The 16131-nt window shown below is 37.6% G+C and overlaps 1 protein-coding gene across 5 annotated transcripts in view; it reads left to right on the top strand.

Annotated features, from left to right (window-relative positions):
* Positions 1–16131, top strand: part of u2surp (U2 snRNP-associated SURP domain containing) — a 99739-nt gene that overhangs the window by 20192 nt on the left and 63416 nt on the right. For all 5 annotated transcript variants that reach the window (XM_073041513.1, XM_073041512.1, XM_073041514.1 and 2 more), the window contains 3 exons: positions 2224–2342; positions 14128–14195; positions 15234–15349. In XM_073041513.1, the coding sequence (XP_072897614.1) occupies positions 2224–2342; positions 14128–14195; positions 15234–15349 (303 nt within the window). The remainder of the gene's footprint in view (positions 1–2223; positions 2343–14127; positions 14196–15233; positions 15350–16131) is intronic.

Consider the following 16131-nt stretch of genomic DNA (forward strand, 5'->3'; position numbering starts at 1 on the left):
AATAAACAGGGTTATATTAAATACCTGTTTCAAACATATAAAGTAGCTAAAAATATTGCAGATTCTACATTAATTCCTTTGATTTTGTTGAAGGTGCAATTTTGTCACTCATGGCAGTGGATGAAATTCCAGAAGCTAGGGGGATAGTTAATGGGTAGCTTGAGTTGTCGTATTGATTTTTTAAATTGCACTTACTTAGTGTAGTAGTACAAGCAGCAGTTTTTGAAACTTTTTATTTGAATATATTGGAGACAAATTAAGATTTGCTTGGATAACAATCAGAGGGATTATTGCATCCTATCAAAAAGTCTGAAAGATAATAATGCAGATAATGATCCTGCTATGATTTCCTCTTTGGACATTTTTAAGTCATGGAATATTATTACTGAAGTTCCATTTGAAGTTCAGTTGGCCAGCAATTGCTTACCCATCCAAGAGTTCAGGTGTATCCATGAGCTGTGCACAGGTATTTGATATTGGCTGCCAGAGCTTACACATACGTTGTATGCTATAATCATCTATTCAGATAAAACTAAGGCATCCATTAGTCATACGCAATAGCATATTGCCCAATAAAGTTTACTTGAGATGAACAGAGGAATGGGCCCTTCAGCTCACAGTGTCTGTGCTGAACATGATGCTAGATTAATCTAGTTCTCTTCCGCATGTACGCGAACCATATCCCTCTATTCCCTGCATATTTGTGTGTCTATATAAAGGCCTCTTTAATGCCACTACCATAATCTGCTTCCACCACTCCCCCTAGCAGCATATTCCCAGCACCTGCAGCAGGAAATAAAAGCACAGTTTATCTCCTTTGAATCTTCTCTTGTCCTCTTAAACGTATATACATGGCATTTCTACCTTGAGAGAAAGATTCTGATTGTATAACCTATCAACGACTCCCATAACCGTAAACTACTTTCAACCTCTGCTCCAGAGTAAACATCCCAGGTTTGACCAACCTCTCCTTGTAGTTTATGCCCTCTAATCAGGGCAATATCCTGGTAAATCTGCACACTTTCCAAAACAAGAAATTTTTGACCAGAATTAAACACAAAATTGTTGGAACTTTTGAGGCAAAATGCATTATGATCTTCTGTGCGTGGGTAGGGTGTGGTTGGGAATTGTGCGTGAACTTCACACCGGAATGAAGTGCATTTGGAAGATGAAAAAGGAATTGAGCGAAAAGATTTAAACTATGCCTACATAATTATTATAAGAGTGCATTTAAACTAAACAAGCCAACAATGAATTTTTTTATACAGTAAACTTTAATAACAAGTGGTACAGTGGATGTTTCTAATCTGCATTCAATGAAAATTGTTTCATTTAGGAGAGCAAGAGGTTGTAAAATGAGAAAGAAATCTTTAACAATGTGATGGCATTATTTTAGAAGAAGTTTGAATAAGACTTGTAAGATGCTTAAATAACGTGGCCCATTTGGTTCAACTTTAGTGCTGTGGGTACTTAAAGTGGTTTTTCCATCCAACAATTTGCATCTACTCTAATTGAAAATAATTAATTTTTCCCACTTCTTCTCTTACATCTTGGATTAGACGCTATCATAAATAGCACATTTGATTTTGGTAGATAAGTCTGAGAGAATCAGTTGGTAGAAGGATATTTGCACAAGTTGGAAATTTTGTGTGATGTGTGTTTGAACTGAACATATTGAATGGGTTTTGGGGAGGAAGGCACTGATTATGTGGTAGATTGTACTTAAAAGAGAATTTCCTACATACTTTCATAGATTTTTGTTGAATTTCTGCATGTAGATTAATGAGAATAAAAATTTGGGTCTGGTACTATTTATCCTATAAATGGACCAAAAACTAATTTTTCAGTATTTTGGAGTTATCTGATTATCATTTCTGAATAGCATTTTGTATGGATTGCTAATTTAAAGTTGAAATAACTTGTCCATCAGTTCCTGAATTGATAAGTCGGTCTAGGCAGATAATATGCAGTGTTAATCATCAAGTTATGAACGTGGTATGAAAGAGCACAGAGTTGGAGGCAGCGACTAAAGTAGGCAGTTCTTCTTACAACCTTTAATGGAAATGATTATGAGCAGAGCATCTGTCATCAGGCTGCTCAGGATTGTGTAGAAGCTTGCCGACATTAACACGAGTTGGTCGTAAATGCACTTGTTACCACAGCTTGAACCCGCTGTTCGTGAGAAAAATACTTAATAACACAAAATTTATTCTTGTGTATTAGAACGATTCGAGGAACAGAAAGGAAAGCTGTACAAGCCTTCTACACGGGTTCCTGAAATAAAGAACATAATGCCAGATAAATCTTCTCCACCGTCTTTCGTATCTGATCCCAAGAAGCCTGTAAGTGTCATATTTTAATTAGTCTAATGCATAAATACACATTTGCACCACACAAAGTCAAGTGCCCTGCATTTAGTGAGTATAGTGGAAAACTATCAGCTGGTTTGCCTGATAGTTACAAAAGAGATATACTGCTAAATCCTATTTTGAAATTCTTTGTTTCAGGTCTCAGTTTATGGCATTTCAAGTACTCATTTTAGTACTTTTTAGTGCATATGAGAAATTCTGCCTCCATTGCCTTTTAGGCATTTGAATAATTTCACCCAATACATCTGCAGACTGCCTTCAATTTGTGTCCACTTCAAATCAACCAATTTATTAAAGGAAATGGGCTCTTCCAATCAATTCAATCTTTCCCTGTTCCCCCTCAGCCTGCTGCCTTCCATTCCAAAAAAGAAAATATCATCCCATCCAACCTGGTCTAGAATTTCTCGTTTTGAAAATATCCTAATCTTTCTAAATGGAAAGAAGTTTTCTCTCCTGACTAGCACATCTGTAGCTGCTCTTGTTTAGCTGCTTTCATGAGCAAATGTGAGGTAAAACGATTAGTAGAGCATCATTTATTAATGGCAAAAATGTATAGCTAAATAACAGTAACTGATACAGCAATGTCTTGAGATCAGAACACAATACTTCAGTTTTTAAAGGTGTGCTTGCTATGTACGCTACACTGTCTCCTTCAAAAAGAGAGATCTGCACAAGCCAACTATTTACCTGGATTGGGGGACAACTTTGTCGTGCATCTATGCTTTATCTGCAAAACATGAAATTTTCCAGTGGCCAACCTTTTGAATTCTTATCCCCATTCTTGTTCCAACATGTTGGTCCATGGCCTTCTCTTCTGCCACGATGAGACCACTCTCAGGTTGGAGAAGCAACACTTCATATTCCATCTGATGGCATGAACATCGAGTCCTCCAACTTCCTGGAGTTTTTTTTCACCTCCCACTTCTCTCTGCTTCAATTCCCCACTCTGGCCTCTTATCACCTGCCTATCATCTTCCCCTTGTGCCTTTCCTTCTTCCATGGTCCACTCTTTTCTCCTATCAGATTCCTCCTTCTCCAGCCCTTTGCATTTTCCACCTATTACCTCAACTGCACTTCCCCTCCCCCACCCACCTGGCTTCACCTATCGCCTTTTAGCCTGTCCTCTCTCCCTTCCCCTCACATTCTTATTCTGGCAGCTTACCCCTTCCTTTCCAGTCCTGAATGGTCTCGGCTTGAAATGTTGACTGTCCTGCTGAGTTCATCCAACATTTTGTGAGTGTTGCTCCGGATTTCCAGCACCTGCAGAATCTCTTGTTTTTATATTCCACAGGAAAAGAATCTCATCAGGCTTGTTTGTGGTGTACTCAGATTTACTTTGAACTTTCTAAATAGGAATTAACCTAAAGCCAAACCTTTCTTTCAAACATCAATCCCTTTGTCCCATGAATTAATTTAATCCAATTTTTCTGCATTGCCACCAATGGAAATATATTAAATATGGAAATCAAACTGAATGCAATGTTCCAAGTATGATCTCACCAGTATTCTGCAAAAATCAGAATCAGATTTAATATTGCCGGCATATGTTGAGAAATTTATTAACCTTGTAGCATCAGTACAATACACAATAAATACAGTGGCATGCAAAAGTTTGGGCACCCCTGGTCAAAATTTCTGTTATTGTGAATAGTTAAGTGAGTAGAAAGTAAACTGATCTCCAAAAGTCAAAGTTAAAGATGAAACATTCTTTTCAACATGTTAAGCAAGTGTATTATTTTTGTTTTGTATAGTTTTAGAGTGCAAAAGTTTGGGCACCCCAAGAAATTTGAGCTCTCAAATAACTTTTACCAAGGTCTCAGACCTTAATTAGCTTGTTAGGGCTATGGCTTGTTACCCTGACACCTCAAACCTTGTCCCAACAATCAGCAGCCATGGGCTCCTCTAAGCAGCTGCCTGGCACTGTAAAAATTAAAATAGATGATGCCCACAGAGCAGGAGAAGGCTATAAGAAGATAGCAAAGCGTTTTCACGTAGCTGTTTCCTCAGTTTGTAATGTAATTAAGAAATGGCAGTTAACAGGAACGGTGGAGGTCAAGTTGAGGTCTGGAAGACCAATAAAACTTTCCAAGAGAACTGCTCGTAGGGTTGCTAGAAAGGCAAATCAAAACCCCAGTTTGACTGCAAAAGACCTTCAGGAAGATTTAGCAGATTCTGGAGTGGTGATGCACTGTTTTACTGTGCAGCGACACCTGCACAAAATGACCTTCGTGGAAGAGTCATCAGAAGAAAATCTTTCCTGCATTCTCACCACAAAATTCAGCGTCAGAAGTTTGCAAAGGAACATCTAAACAAGCCTGATGCATTTTGGAAACGTCCTGTGGACTGATGAAGTTAAAATAGAACTTTTTGGCTGCAATGAGCAAAGGTATGTTTGGAGGAAAAAGGGTGCAGAATTTCATGAAAAGAACACCTCTTCAACTGTTAAGCACAAGGGTGGATCGATCATGCTTTGGGCTTGTGTTGCAGCCAGTGGCACGCGGAACATTTCAGTGGTCGAGGGAAGAATGAATTCAATTAAATACCAGCAAATTCTGGAAGCAAACATCACACCGTCTAAAAAAAGCTGAAGATGAAAAGAGGATGGCTTCTACAACAATGATCCTAAACACACCTCAAAATCCACAATGGACTACTTCAAGAGGCACAAGCTGAAGGTTTTAAACTTCATTGAAAATCTGTAGAAAGACCTCAAAAGAGCAGTGCATGAAAGACAGTCCAAGAATTTCACAGAACTAGAAGACTTCTGCCAGGAAGAACGGGTGAAAATCCCCCAGACAAGAATTGAAAGACTTACCTGGCTACAGAAAGCTGTGATACTTGCCAAAGGGGGTGTTATTAAGTACTAACCATGAAGGGTGCCCAAACATTTGCTTTGGGCCCTTTTCCTTTTTTGTTATTTTGAAACTGTAAAAGATGGAAATAAAAAAAGTAATCTTGCTTAAAATATTAAAGAAATACGTCATCTTTAACTCTATGCCTTTTGGAAATCAGGTCATCTTTTACTCACTTAGCTATTCACAGTAACAGAAATTTTGATCAGGGGTGCCCAAATTTTTGCATGCCACTGTATTTAGAGAGAAATAAACACAATTACAGTAAGTTGCAAGAAAGAGATAGTGAACCTTTTGCAATTTGGTTTTCTGCATTACTCATAAAATGTAGTCTGATCTTCATCTAAGTCACAATAATAGACAAAGACAATCTGCCTAAACTAATGACACACAATTGTATTTTTCATGTCTTTATTGAACACATTTATTATTAATTCGCTGTCCAGGCTGGAAAAAGTATGTGAACCCTTGTATTTAATAACTGGTAGAACCTGCTTTAGCAGCAATAACCTCCACTGAATGTTTCCTGTAGCTGATGATCAGACTTGCACATTGGCAAGGAGAAATTTTAGACCATTCCTTCACACAAAACTGCTTCAGTTCTTCAATACTTCTGTGATACCTCACATGAACAGCCCTCTTCAGGTCATGCCACTGCATCTCAGTTGGGTTAAGGTCTGCACTGACTTGGCCATTCCAAAACATGAATTTTCTTCTTTTTAAATCATTCTGATTTACTCTTGTGGTTTGGATCATTGTGTTGCATCATCCAACTTCAGGTGGCAGGATGCTAATCTGACATTCTTCTGTAAAATGTCTTGATACAGTTCTGAATTTATTATTCCCTCAACGATTGCAAGCTCTCCACCCATGATGCTTCTTCCACCATGCCTCACAGTTGGGATGAGGTTTTGGTGTGAAGTGTTTGTGGAACACACGGGTGGTCTTGTGCAAACTTGTAGCAGTGTTTTTTTTGGAGAACAGTGGTTTCCTTCGTGGTGTCCTTCCACAAACATTCTTGTTCAGCATTTTTCTAGTACTGGTTCTAGTTTTTGTATAGGTCTTTTGCTGTTACCCTTAGGTTCTTTTTCACTTCCTTTAGCATTGCACGTTGTGTCCTAGGTGTGATCTTTGCAGACGCCCACTCTAGGGAGAGTAACAAAAGTGTTGAACATCCTCCATTTGTAGACAATTTCTCTTCCTGTGGACTGATGAACACTCAGGTGTTTAGTAATGCTTTTGTAGCCTTTTTCAGCTTCATTCATCTGTACATTTCTTCTAAGGTCATCTGAAAGTTGTTTTGATTGAGGCATGGTGCACGTAAACCGATAGGCTCTGACAGGCAGGCACCCAACTTTGTATGTCTTTTTTTAATAGGGCAGAACACCTCTACAACCCATACCTCCAATCTCAACTCATTAATTGAAACACCTGACTCCAAATGGCTTTTGTAGAAGGCATTACCCCAGAGATTCATACACTTTTTTGAACCTAGACAGTGATTGTTTAAATGGTGTTCTTAGTATTGACAAGAAGTACAATTGTTTCTGTGGTATCAGTTTAGGCAGATTGTGTTTGTCTATTATTGTGACTTAGATGAAGATCGGGCCACATTTTTGAGTAAATAATGCAGAAAACCAGGTAACTGCAAAGGGTTCACAAAGTTTTTCTTGCAACTGTATATGTATATTAAATAGTTAAATTAAATATTAGTGCAAAAACAGAAATAAAATGATGAGGTAGTGTTCACGGGCTCAATGTCTGTTTTGAAATCGGATAGCAGAAGGGAAGAAGCTGCTGAATCGCTGAGTGTGTGCCTCTAAGCTTTGGAACCTCCTCCCTGATGGTAACAATGAGAAGAGGGCAGGTCCTAGTTGATGGAGGTCTTTATGATGGACTCCTCCTTTCAGAGGCACCACACTTTGAAGCTGTCGTGGATACTAAGGAGGCTAGAACTTATGATGGAGCTGACAAATTTTACAACTCTCTGCAGCCCAGTTCGATCCTGTGCAGTTGCCTTGCTCCCCACCCGATAACAGATGGTGATGCAGCCAGTTAGAAGACTCCACAGTGCATCTGTAGAAATTTTTGAGTGTTTTAGTTGCTGTCTTACCTTCGTCATAGCTGCTTTGATATGTTGGGACCAGGTTAGACCCTCAGAGATATTGAGATCCAGGAACCTGAAATTGCTCACTCTCTCCACTTCTGATCCCTCTGAGAATTGGTTTCTGTTCCATCATCCTATCCTTTCTGAAGTCCACAATCAGTTCTTTCGTTTTATTGACATTGAGTATAAGGTTGTTGCCTTGACATCATTCAGTTAGTTGGTATATCTTGCTCCTATATATCCTCTCGTCTCCATCTGAGATTCTGCCAACAATGGTTGTATCATCGGCAAATTTATAGATGGCATTTGAGCTATGCCTAGCCAGACACTCATGGGTGTAGAGAGATTAGAGCATTGGTCTAAGCCAACATCCATGAGGTGTGCTAGTGTTGATTGTCAGCACGATGGAGATGTTATTACCAATCCACACAGAGTGCGGTCTTCTGGTTAGGAAGTCATGGATTCAGTTGCAGAGGGAGGTACAGAGGTCAGGTTCTGAGGGGTTTCAATCAGGACTGTAGGAATGATGGTGTTAAGCACTGAGCTATAGTTAGTAAGCTGGCTGATGGCATAGTGACATCCACACTGGAATTTGAGGCGAGTAGTTCTAGGTTCGGATCCAACCAGCTCTTTGCATGCTTTCCATCTGTGCTGGGTTGAGCATCAAGCTAGCAACTTGGTCTCATTTTTTTTAAAAAAAGACAAATTTGTTCAAGAAACAGCACAGTTGTCACCTGATGCGCTACAAGATGTGGAGAGGAACAACATTATCCTGATAAACAGTTTACCCTGATGTCAGGGTAAACAGCATCCTGACCTATGTTAAACCTACCTAATTTTGTACTCCATAACACTTGTATTGAAAGATAACATTTCCTTTACCATCTTATTAATTGCATTACCTGTGTGGTAACCTTTTGCTTTTCTTATACAAGAACTCCTCCTTCATATATTTCGGTTTTTATAGTCTTAGGTTGTTTAAGTAGTTTTCTTTAGGCAGTTTCTAGAGTAGGTTACATGGTTGGCACAACATTGTGGGCCAAAGGGCCTGTAAGGTGCTGTAGATTTTCTATGTTCTTCCCAAAGTGTCTAACCTCATGTTTTTCTACATTATACTTCATTTGTTGACTACTTCACGATTCATGTATAGTTTGCTATTTCTTTGAGCCCTCTTCACAACTTGTTGATCTACACATCTCTGTACCATCAGCAAATTTGGCTGTAGGACCTTACAATACCTTCATTGAATTTGTTGCTATAATTTATAAATTATTGGGACTTCAGCACTGATTCCCAGGGCAATCCACTAATTGATAAACTGAAAATGACCCATTTATCCCATCTTTTTTGCTGTTAGTTACCAAATTCCTATTAATGTCAATATTTGTCCACTAACTCCCAGCACTCTTAACTCACAGTAATAATGTATTATTCTGTGATACCTACATATGTTGAATACACTTTATAAACTTGGTTTGTAGAACCCTCAAACTCATGTAAATTTGTCCAAATTTGGATGGGAGAACAATGGTGACTTGATGAATATTGGCTTTTGCCTTCCACTTACTAGCTCACTCTGCAGTAAAGAATTGGAAATACGTTTTTATTTTGTTTCCTTAATAGGTGAAAGACATTCAAGAACGTGTGTCCATTTTCAGATCAGTAATTTATCCAGAGTCACTTGCACTTAGTTAGTGTGTAGAAATAATTAGGAGTAATAAGTACTCCATCTTGATCATCAGTTGCATGAATTGTTGATCAAGATCGAAGGTAGGGTGTTCACAGTGGTTGTATTGAGGCTCAACTTGGTGTTTAGTATTGGATGTGAGGGCTGACTCCTTCAGAGATATTGTCGTGCCTAGAAGTTGTAGAAGAGTAACTTGGCCAATGAAAGAAAAAGCAGATCTTAAAGTAGAATGTGTTTGTCACTGGCTTGGATAATTCTGTGTAATATGCTGAACATATCAGTGAGTATTTAGATCTGATTCCTTTTCAATTTCTGTTAGTGGGTTATATTTGGAAACTTTGAGGAACCCTGCTTGCTTCTCATCAACTTAGACTGCAAGCTATTGCTTTTTTTTTGTTTTTTAAGATCACAGATGAAGCTACTGTGGTATATTAGCCTAGACAAATTCATTGTCTTTTGGACCCTGAGAAGAATACATTAATAAGTTTAAAAACAAGTATGAAGATCTTCTGGTGCACAATCTGTTGAAGTATTTCCTAATTCCATGTTTGACATGTACAGTTAGCTCTATGCTGATGCAGTCTGACATCAGTTTCAACCTCACTCTTGTATTTAAACGTGGAAGCTAGCCTGGATTCTTAAGGCCATACAGCTATTGCCTGTTGTAGGCTAAAAGATTCTATTTGTTATTCAAAACACAATCTGTTAGTCAACAATTTACACAATCAATATCATGAGCTGTTCCCCAGGGTTGATCTGTAGCTTCCATCTGCTTGCCTCAGCTACACATTTTCTTTGCTTTTCTGGCAAATTTGGTCCTATTAAGACTTTCTAAATTAAAATTGTTAACAGTATTAGTATTTATCTCACAAGAAAGAAAGAACATTCTTTCACCAATTTTGAAACAAAAGGTCAGAAAATGTTAACTTTCTTTATCCTAGGATATTGCTTAACCAGTGGAGTATCCACCAGCATTTTTTAAATGTCTTTTTTTTAAATTTTATTTTTATTTGGATAAGGTATTCACACGTATTACATAAACTTTCTTACATATAAAGCCTTTTCCATTTTTTATATATGTATAAATCTATATATATTTATACATTCACAAGTACACAGTGAGATGATATTAAAAGAAAAAATAATTAGGCACTTAAATAGATATTTATGTGCCATTGTAATTCTACACTATTAAACTAAATAGTTTGTAAAATGTGTGCAGGATAGTTTTTTGCAGCAATACATAGAGGTACCAACTAGAGAAGGGGCAGTGTTGGATCTCCTGTTAGGGAATGAGATAAGTCAGGTGACGGAGGTATGTGTTGGGGAGCACTTCGGATCCAGTGATCACAATACCATTCGTTTCAATATAATTATGGAGAAGGATAGAACTGGACCCAGGGTTGAGATTTTTGATTGGAGAAAGGGTAACTTTGAGGAGATGCAAAAGGATTTAGAAGGAGTGGATTGGGACAATTTGTTTTATGGGAAGGATGTAATAGAGAAATGGATTTTTTTGAGGGTACAGTATCATTATGTTCCTGTTAGGTTGAAAGGAAAGGTTAAAAGTTTGAGAGAGCCATGGTTTTCAAGGGATATTGGAAACTTGGTTAGGAAAAAGAAAGAGATCTACAATAAAAATAGGCAGCATGGAGTAAATGAGGTGCTTGAGGAATAAAAAGAATCTTAAGAAAGAAATTAGAAAAGCTAAAAGAAGATATGAGGTTGCTTTGGCAAGTAAGGTGAAAATAAATCCAATGGGTTTCTACAGTTATATCAATAGCAAAAGGATAGTGAGGGATAAAATTCGTCCCTTAGAGAATCAGAGTGGACAGCTATGTGTGGAGCCAAAAGAGATGGGGGAGATTTTGAACAATTTCTTTTCATCGGTATTCACTAAGGAGAAGGATAATGAATTGTGTAAGGTAAGGGAAACAAGTTGGGTAGTTATGGAAGCTATGATGATTAAAGAAGAGGAAGTACTAGAGCTTTTAAAGAATAAAAAAGTTTTAAAAGTGGATAAGTCTCTGGGTCCTGACAGGATATTCCTTAGGACCTTGAGGGAAGTTAGTGTAGAAATAGCAGGGGCTCTGACAGAAATATTTCAAATGTCATTAGAAATGGGGACAGTGCCAGAGGATTGGCGTATTGCTCATGTGGTTCCATTGTTTAAAAAGGGTTCTAAGAGTAAACCTAGCAATTATTGGCCCGTAAGTTTGACGTCAGTGATGGGTAAATTAATGGAAAGTATTCTTTGAGATGGTGTATATATAATTATCTGGATAGACAGGGTCTGATTAGGAGCAGTCAACATGGATTTGTGTGTGGAAGGTCACGTTTGACAAATCTTACTGAATTTTTTGAAGAGGTTACTAGGAAAGTTGACGGGGGTAAAGCAGTGGATGTTGTCTATGTGGACTTCAGTAAGGCCTTTGACAAGGTTCCACACAGAAGGTTAGTTAGGAAGGTTCAATCGTTAGTTATTAATATTGAAGTAGTAAAATGGATTCAACAGTGGCTGGATGGGAGATGCCAGAGAGTAGTGGTGGATAACTGTTTATCAGGTTGGAGGCCGGTGACTACTGGTGTGCCTCAGGGATCTGTACTGGGTCCAATGTTGTTTGTCATATACATTAATGATCTGGATGATGGGGTGGTAAATTGGATTAGTAAGTATGGAGATGATACTAAGGTAGGTGGAGTTGTGGATAATGAAGTAGGTTTTCAAAGTTTGCAGAGAGATTTAAGCCAGTTAGAAGAGTGGGCTGAAAGATGGCAGATGGAGTTTAATGCTGATAAGTGTGAGGTGCTACACTTTGGTAGGAATAATCAAAATAAGACATACATGGTAAATGGTAGGGCATTGAGGAATGCAGTAGAACAGAGTGATCTAGGAACAATGGTGCATAGTTCCCTGCAGGTGGAATCTCATGTGGATAGGGTGGTGAAGAAAGCTTTTGGTATGCTGGCCTTTATAAATCAGAGTATTGAGTATAGGAGTTGGGATGTAATGTTAAAATTGTACAAGGCATTGTAAATTGTAAAATTGTAAAATTTGGAGTATTGTGTACAGTTTTGGTCACCGAATTATAGGAAAGATGTCAACAAATTAGAGCAAGTACAGTGAAGATTTACTAGAGTGTTACCTGGGTTTCAGCATCTAAGTTACAGAGAAAGGTTGAACAAGTTAGGTCTTTATTCTTTAGAGCATAGAAGGTTGAGGGGGGACTTGATAGAGGTATTTAAAATTATGAGGGGGGTAGATAGAGTTGACGTGGATTGGCTTTTTCCATTGAGAGTAGGGGAGATTCAAACAAGAGGACATGAGTGGTAGAGGCAGGTTTGATTTTGTCATTTAAAAAAAAATTGGATTGGTATATGGACAGGAAAGGAATGGAGGATTATGGGCTGAGTGCAGGTCAGTGGGACTAGGTGAGAGTAAGCATTCGGCATGGACTAGAAGGGCCGAGATGGCCTGTTTCCGTGCTGTAATTGTTATATGGTTATAAATAATAATAATTGTTGTTAAAAATTAGTAATAATAGTGGTTGAATAATGAATTCTATTGATCTCTTCTCGACCATTTCTTTCATGTCCAAAATAATGTGTGTAACCCTATGTAAATTCCATCGTAGGTGTTTGTATCTTAACACATTCATGTTTGCTCCTACCCATAAACATACTTATCCAATTCCTGTGTACTTATTTACTTCAAATTATCTTTTTTTCCCCAAATCTTTTCCTTTACTTGTGTTAATTCCACGTTTTTCAGAAATAAAGCTGTGAACATTCAAACCAAGGGAGCTTACGTTAACACTATTACCGTGTTGATGAGAAAAGCAGTATGAACCATTAGGAGAATCATCTAAAGTCTGCTTGCGTTGTGGTTATAAATTCGATCCATTTATTCCAAATTTGATTTAAAAAAAAATTTCTTGAATTCTCAGGGAGTAAGTCATCTTTTCCATTTTAAATATTTCCAAAATAATTTCATGCCTATCTTCTAAAGTAGGTGATACTGGATTTAGCCACTTTCTGGTGATTGATTTCTTTCTTGCCGTTAAAAGGGCCTGCAGCAACTTTATATCTTTCTTCTGTTCCGAAAACAATACATACCCCAAATAGAGAGTCACAAAGCCCAGATGTATCTGTATCTTAAATACCTTAACTAATGTTCTGAGAATACCTTTCCAATATAAACTTAATTTAGGGCAATCCCCAAAAATATGGAAATGATTTGCCTCCTTGGAGCCACATCTTCTCCAATATGCCATGTTTGTGTCTTTATATTTTTCCTGGTATGGGGTCTTGAAGTATCTTATATTTTTCCAGCAATGTTCTCTCCAAACCAAAGGGCTAGTTGATGACCACTGAAAGCTGCATATTTTACCCCAAACCACCTCTAAAAGTACCAACCTTCCTTCTTTCTCCCACTTTAATATACAATGTGTTTTCATTTTTGGCATGAGAGAGGGCATTATATAATCGAGAAATTGATTTACTTGGTATTGAACTGTAAGCTGAATTCAAAATCTTGAAAATTTCTAATTCTGCTGTTGATAAGTCTGTACATCTACAACTCTGGTTAAAGTAGTGTTGTACTCGAAGGTACCAAAAAAAAAGTCATTGTGTTCTAGGCCATGTTTGTCCTGTAGGGATTGAAAACTTTGTAATGTATTTTTATGTGTGAATGACAGGTAGGTTGTAAGGCCTTTCTTTATCCATAATCCAAATCTTTTATTTCCTTTGCTGGGAAAGAATTCAGTATCATAAGCACACCATCTAAAAAGTTTTAACATATTATAAATTCCACATAAATTTGTCACCTTCTGCCATACTTTTAATGTGAGATTTATCCAGCTGTTTTTAATCTTTTCCAATTGGGCCATCAATCATTTTTTTTAATTTCAAGTTTCCAGCAGGTGCAATATTTTATTCTTGACTTATTTAAGCACCACTTTTTTACCCATTCTCGGTAGGTTGTGTTTAATTGTTGAATTAAATATGGCGTGGATAAATTTGGTGCTGTTTCTTTATTGTTAACTTTGCAATTTAAACTTCTTAATACTGATGAATACATTGTTTTAAGTCAACTAACTGGATTATTTTCAGCCCCTAAAGAAGGGTGAAAAGGAGAAGAAGAAAAGTAATTTGGAACTATTCAAAGAGGAATTAAAACAGTAAGTAAATGTTCATCAATTTAAAAAGTATATATATTTGGTCCTTGTTACCCCCTGATTTGCTGCGTTACAGTGAAGTTGGCCCCATATAGATACACACTGAAGAATGATTGTTTGTATATAGTGAATGTCTCCAGATAAAGTTTGTCAAGAGTCTCACTAATTTGTGACAATCATCCTTATTGTGTCACTCTTAGAAGTTTCAAAGGAAGTAGTTTTTAAGTAGAATTTTTTTTAACCATGGAAACATTTTAATGGTTAATTTGTGTTTCTACAACACTGTTTCTACAACATTGTGTACAGTTCTGGTCACCGAATTATAGGAAAGATATCAATAAATTAGAGAGAGTGCAGAGACGATTTACTAGGATGTTACCTGGGTTTCAGCACTTAAGTTACAGAGAAAGGTTGAACAAGTTAGGTCTCTATTCATTGGAGCGTAGAAGGTTGAGGGGGGATTTGATCGAGGTATTTAAAATGTTGAGAGGGATAGATAGAGTTGACGTGAATAGGCTGTTTCCATTGAGAGTAGGGGAGATTCAAACGAGAGGACATGATTTGAGAGTTAGGGGGCAAAAGTTTAAGGGAAACACGAGGGGGTATTTCTTTACTCAGAGAGTGATAGCTGTGTGGAATGAGCTTCCTGTAGAAGTAGTAGAGGCCAGTTCAGTTGTGTCATTTAAGGTAAAATTGGATAGGTATATGGATAGGAAAGGAGTGGAGGGTTATGGGCTGAGTGCGGGTAGGTGGGACTAGGTGAGATTAAGAGTTCGGCACGGACTAGGAGGGCCGGAATGGCCTGTTTCCGTGCTGTGATTGTTATATGGTTATATGGTTATAACACTCTTTATTTGAGGAGTATATGGGTACTGAGGAAAATATTTTAATAGCTGTTGCTTTTAAGTGCCTATATGAACTCTGTGCCTCTATCTCGCAAACAATCAGGACTTGGTATACAATAATTTCACTAACTTAACAGCATTTTTCAGTAGATGAAAACATTTACATCATATAAAAAGACTTTGATATTGGTTTCAGAATCCAGGAAGAACGTGATGAACGGCAGAAAACAAAAGGGAGTAAGGATACTTCTTTCAGGCCTAGTCGTTTTGAACCTCTGCCATCAGAAGATTCTTCGCAAAGTCGCCGCTCTTGTGAGTAAAATCTATTGTTACACCAGAACTCAACCCCCTTTTGAATTTAATTTGATTCTCATAAGAATTTAGTTGTTGGAAGCCAGATATTTCAAAGTAAATTTATTATCTAAGTACATGCACAACACTTCGATTTATTTTCTTGTGGGCATTCACATTAACTAAAAGAAATAATGAATGGCCGTCCCCAACAGGACGGACAAACAACCAATGTGCAAAAGACAACAAACTGCAAATACAAAAGGAACTAATAAATAAGCAATAAATATCAAGAACATAAGATTTTCTTGAAGTGAGTCCATAGAATGCGGAAACAGTGAAGTTAAGTGAAATTATTCACTGTCGTTCGAGACTGATGATTGATGGGTAAACTGTTTCTGAACCTGGTGGAGTGGGCCCTGAGGCTTCTGTATCACCTTCCTGATGACAGCAGCAAAAAGAGAGCATGACCTGGATGGTGAGGTTATTTAATGATGGATGCTGCACTCCTGCAGCAGCGCTGCGTGTAGATGTGCTCAGTGGTTGGGAGGGCTTTACCCGTGATGGCCTTTTCCATTCAAGAACATTTGTGTTTCCATACCAGGTAAATGGGTCTTGTTCTTGGGTGTAGCAGATCAATAATATTGCCTCTTTTAAAATTTGTACGTTGCGTAGCATGTGGATTTTTATCATAGTTAATCTCGACCAAGCATATTTATTTTGAAAGCAGGATTCTTTGGAAATATTAAGCTGTAAATGTTAAGATTTTAGCATGACGATAAATGAAATGTAGTGTTTGGGTT

This window comes from Hemitrygon akajei, chromosome 3, assembly GCF_048418815.1.
Source record: "Hemitrygon akajei chromosome 3, sHemAka1.3, whole genome shotgun sequence".
In the NCBI taxonomy this organism is placed as follows: domain Eukaryota; kingdom Metazoa; phylum Chordata; class Chondrichthyes; order Myliobatiformes; family Dasyatidae; genus Hemitrygon; species Hemitrygon akajei.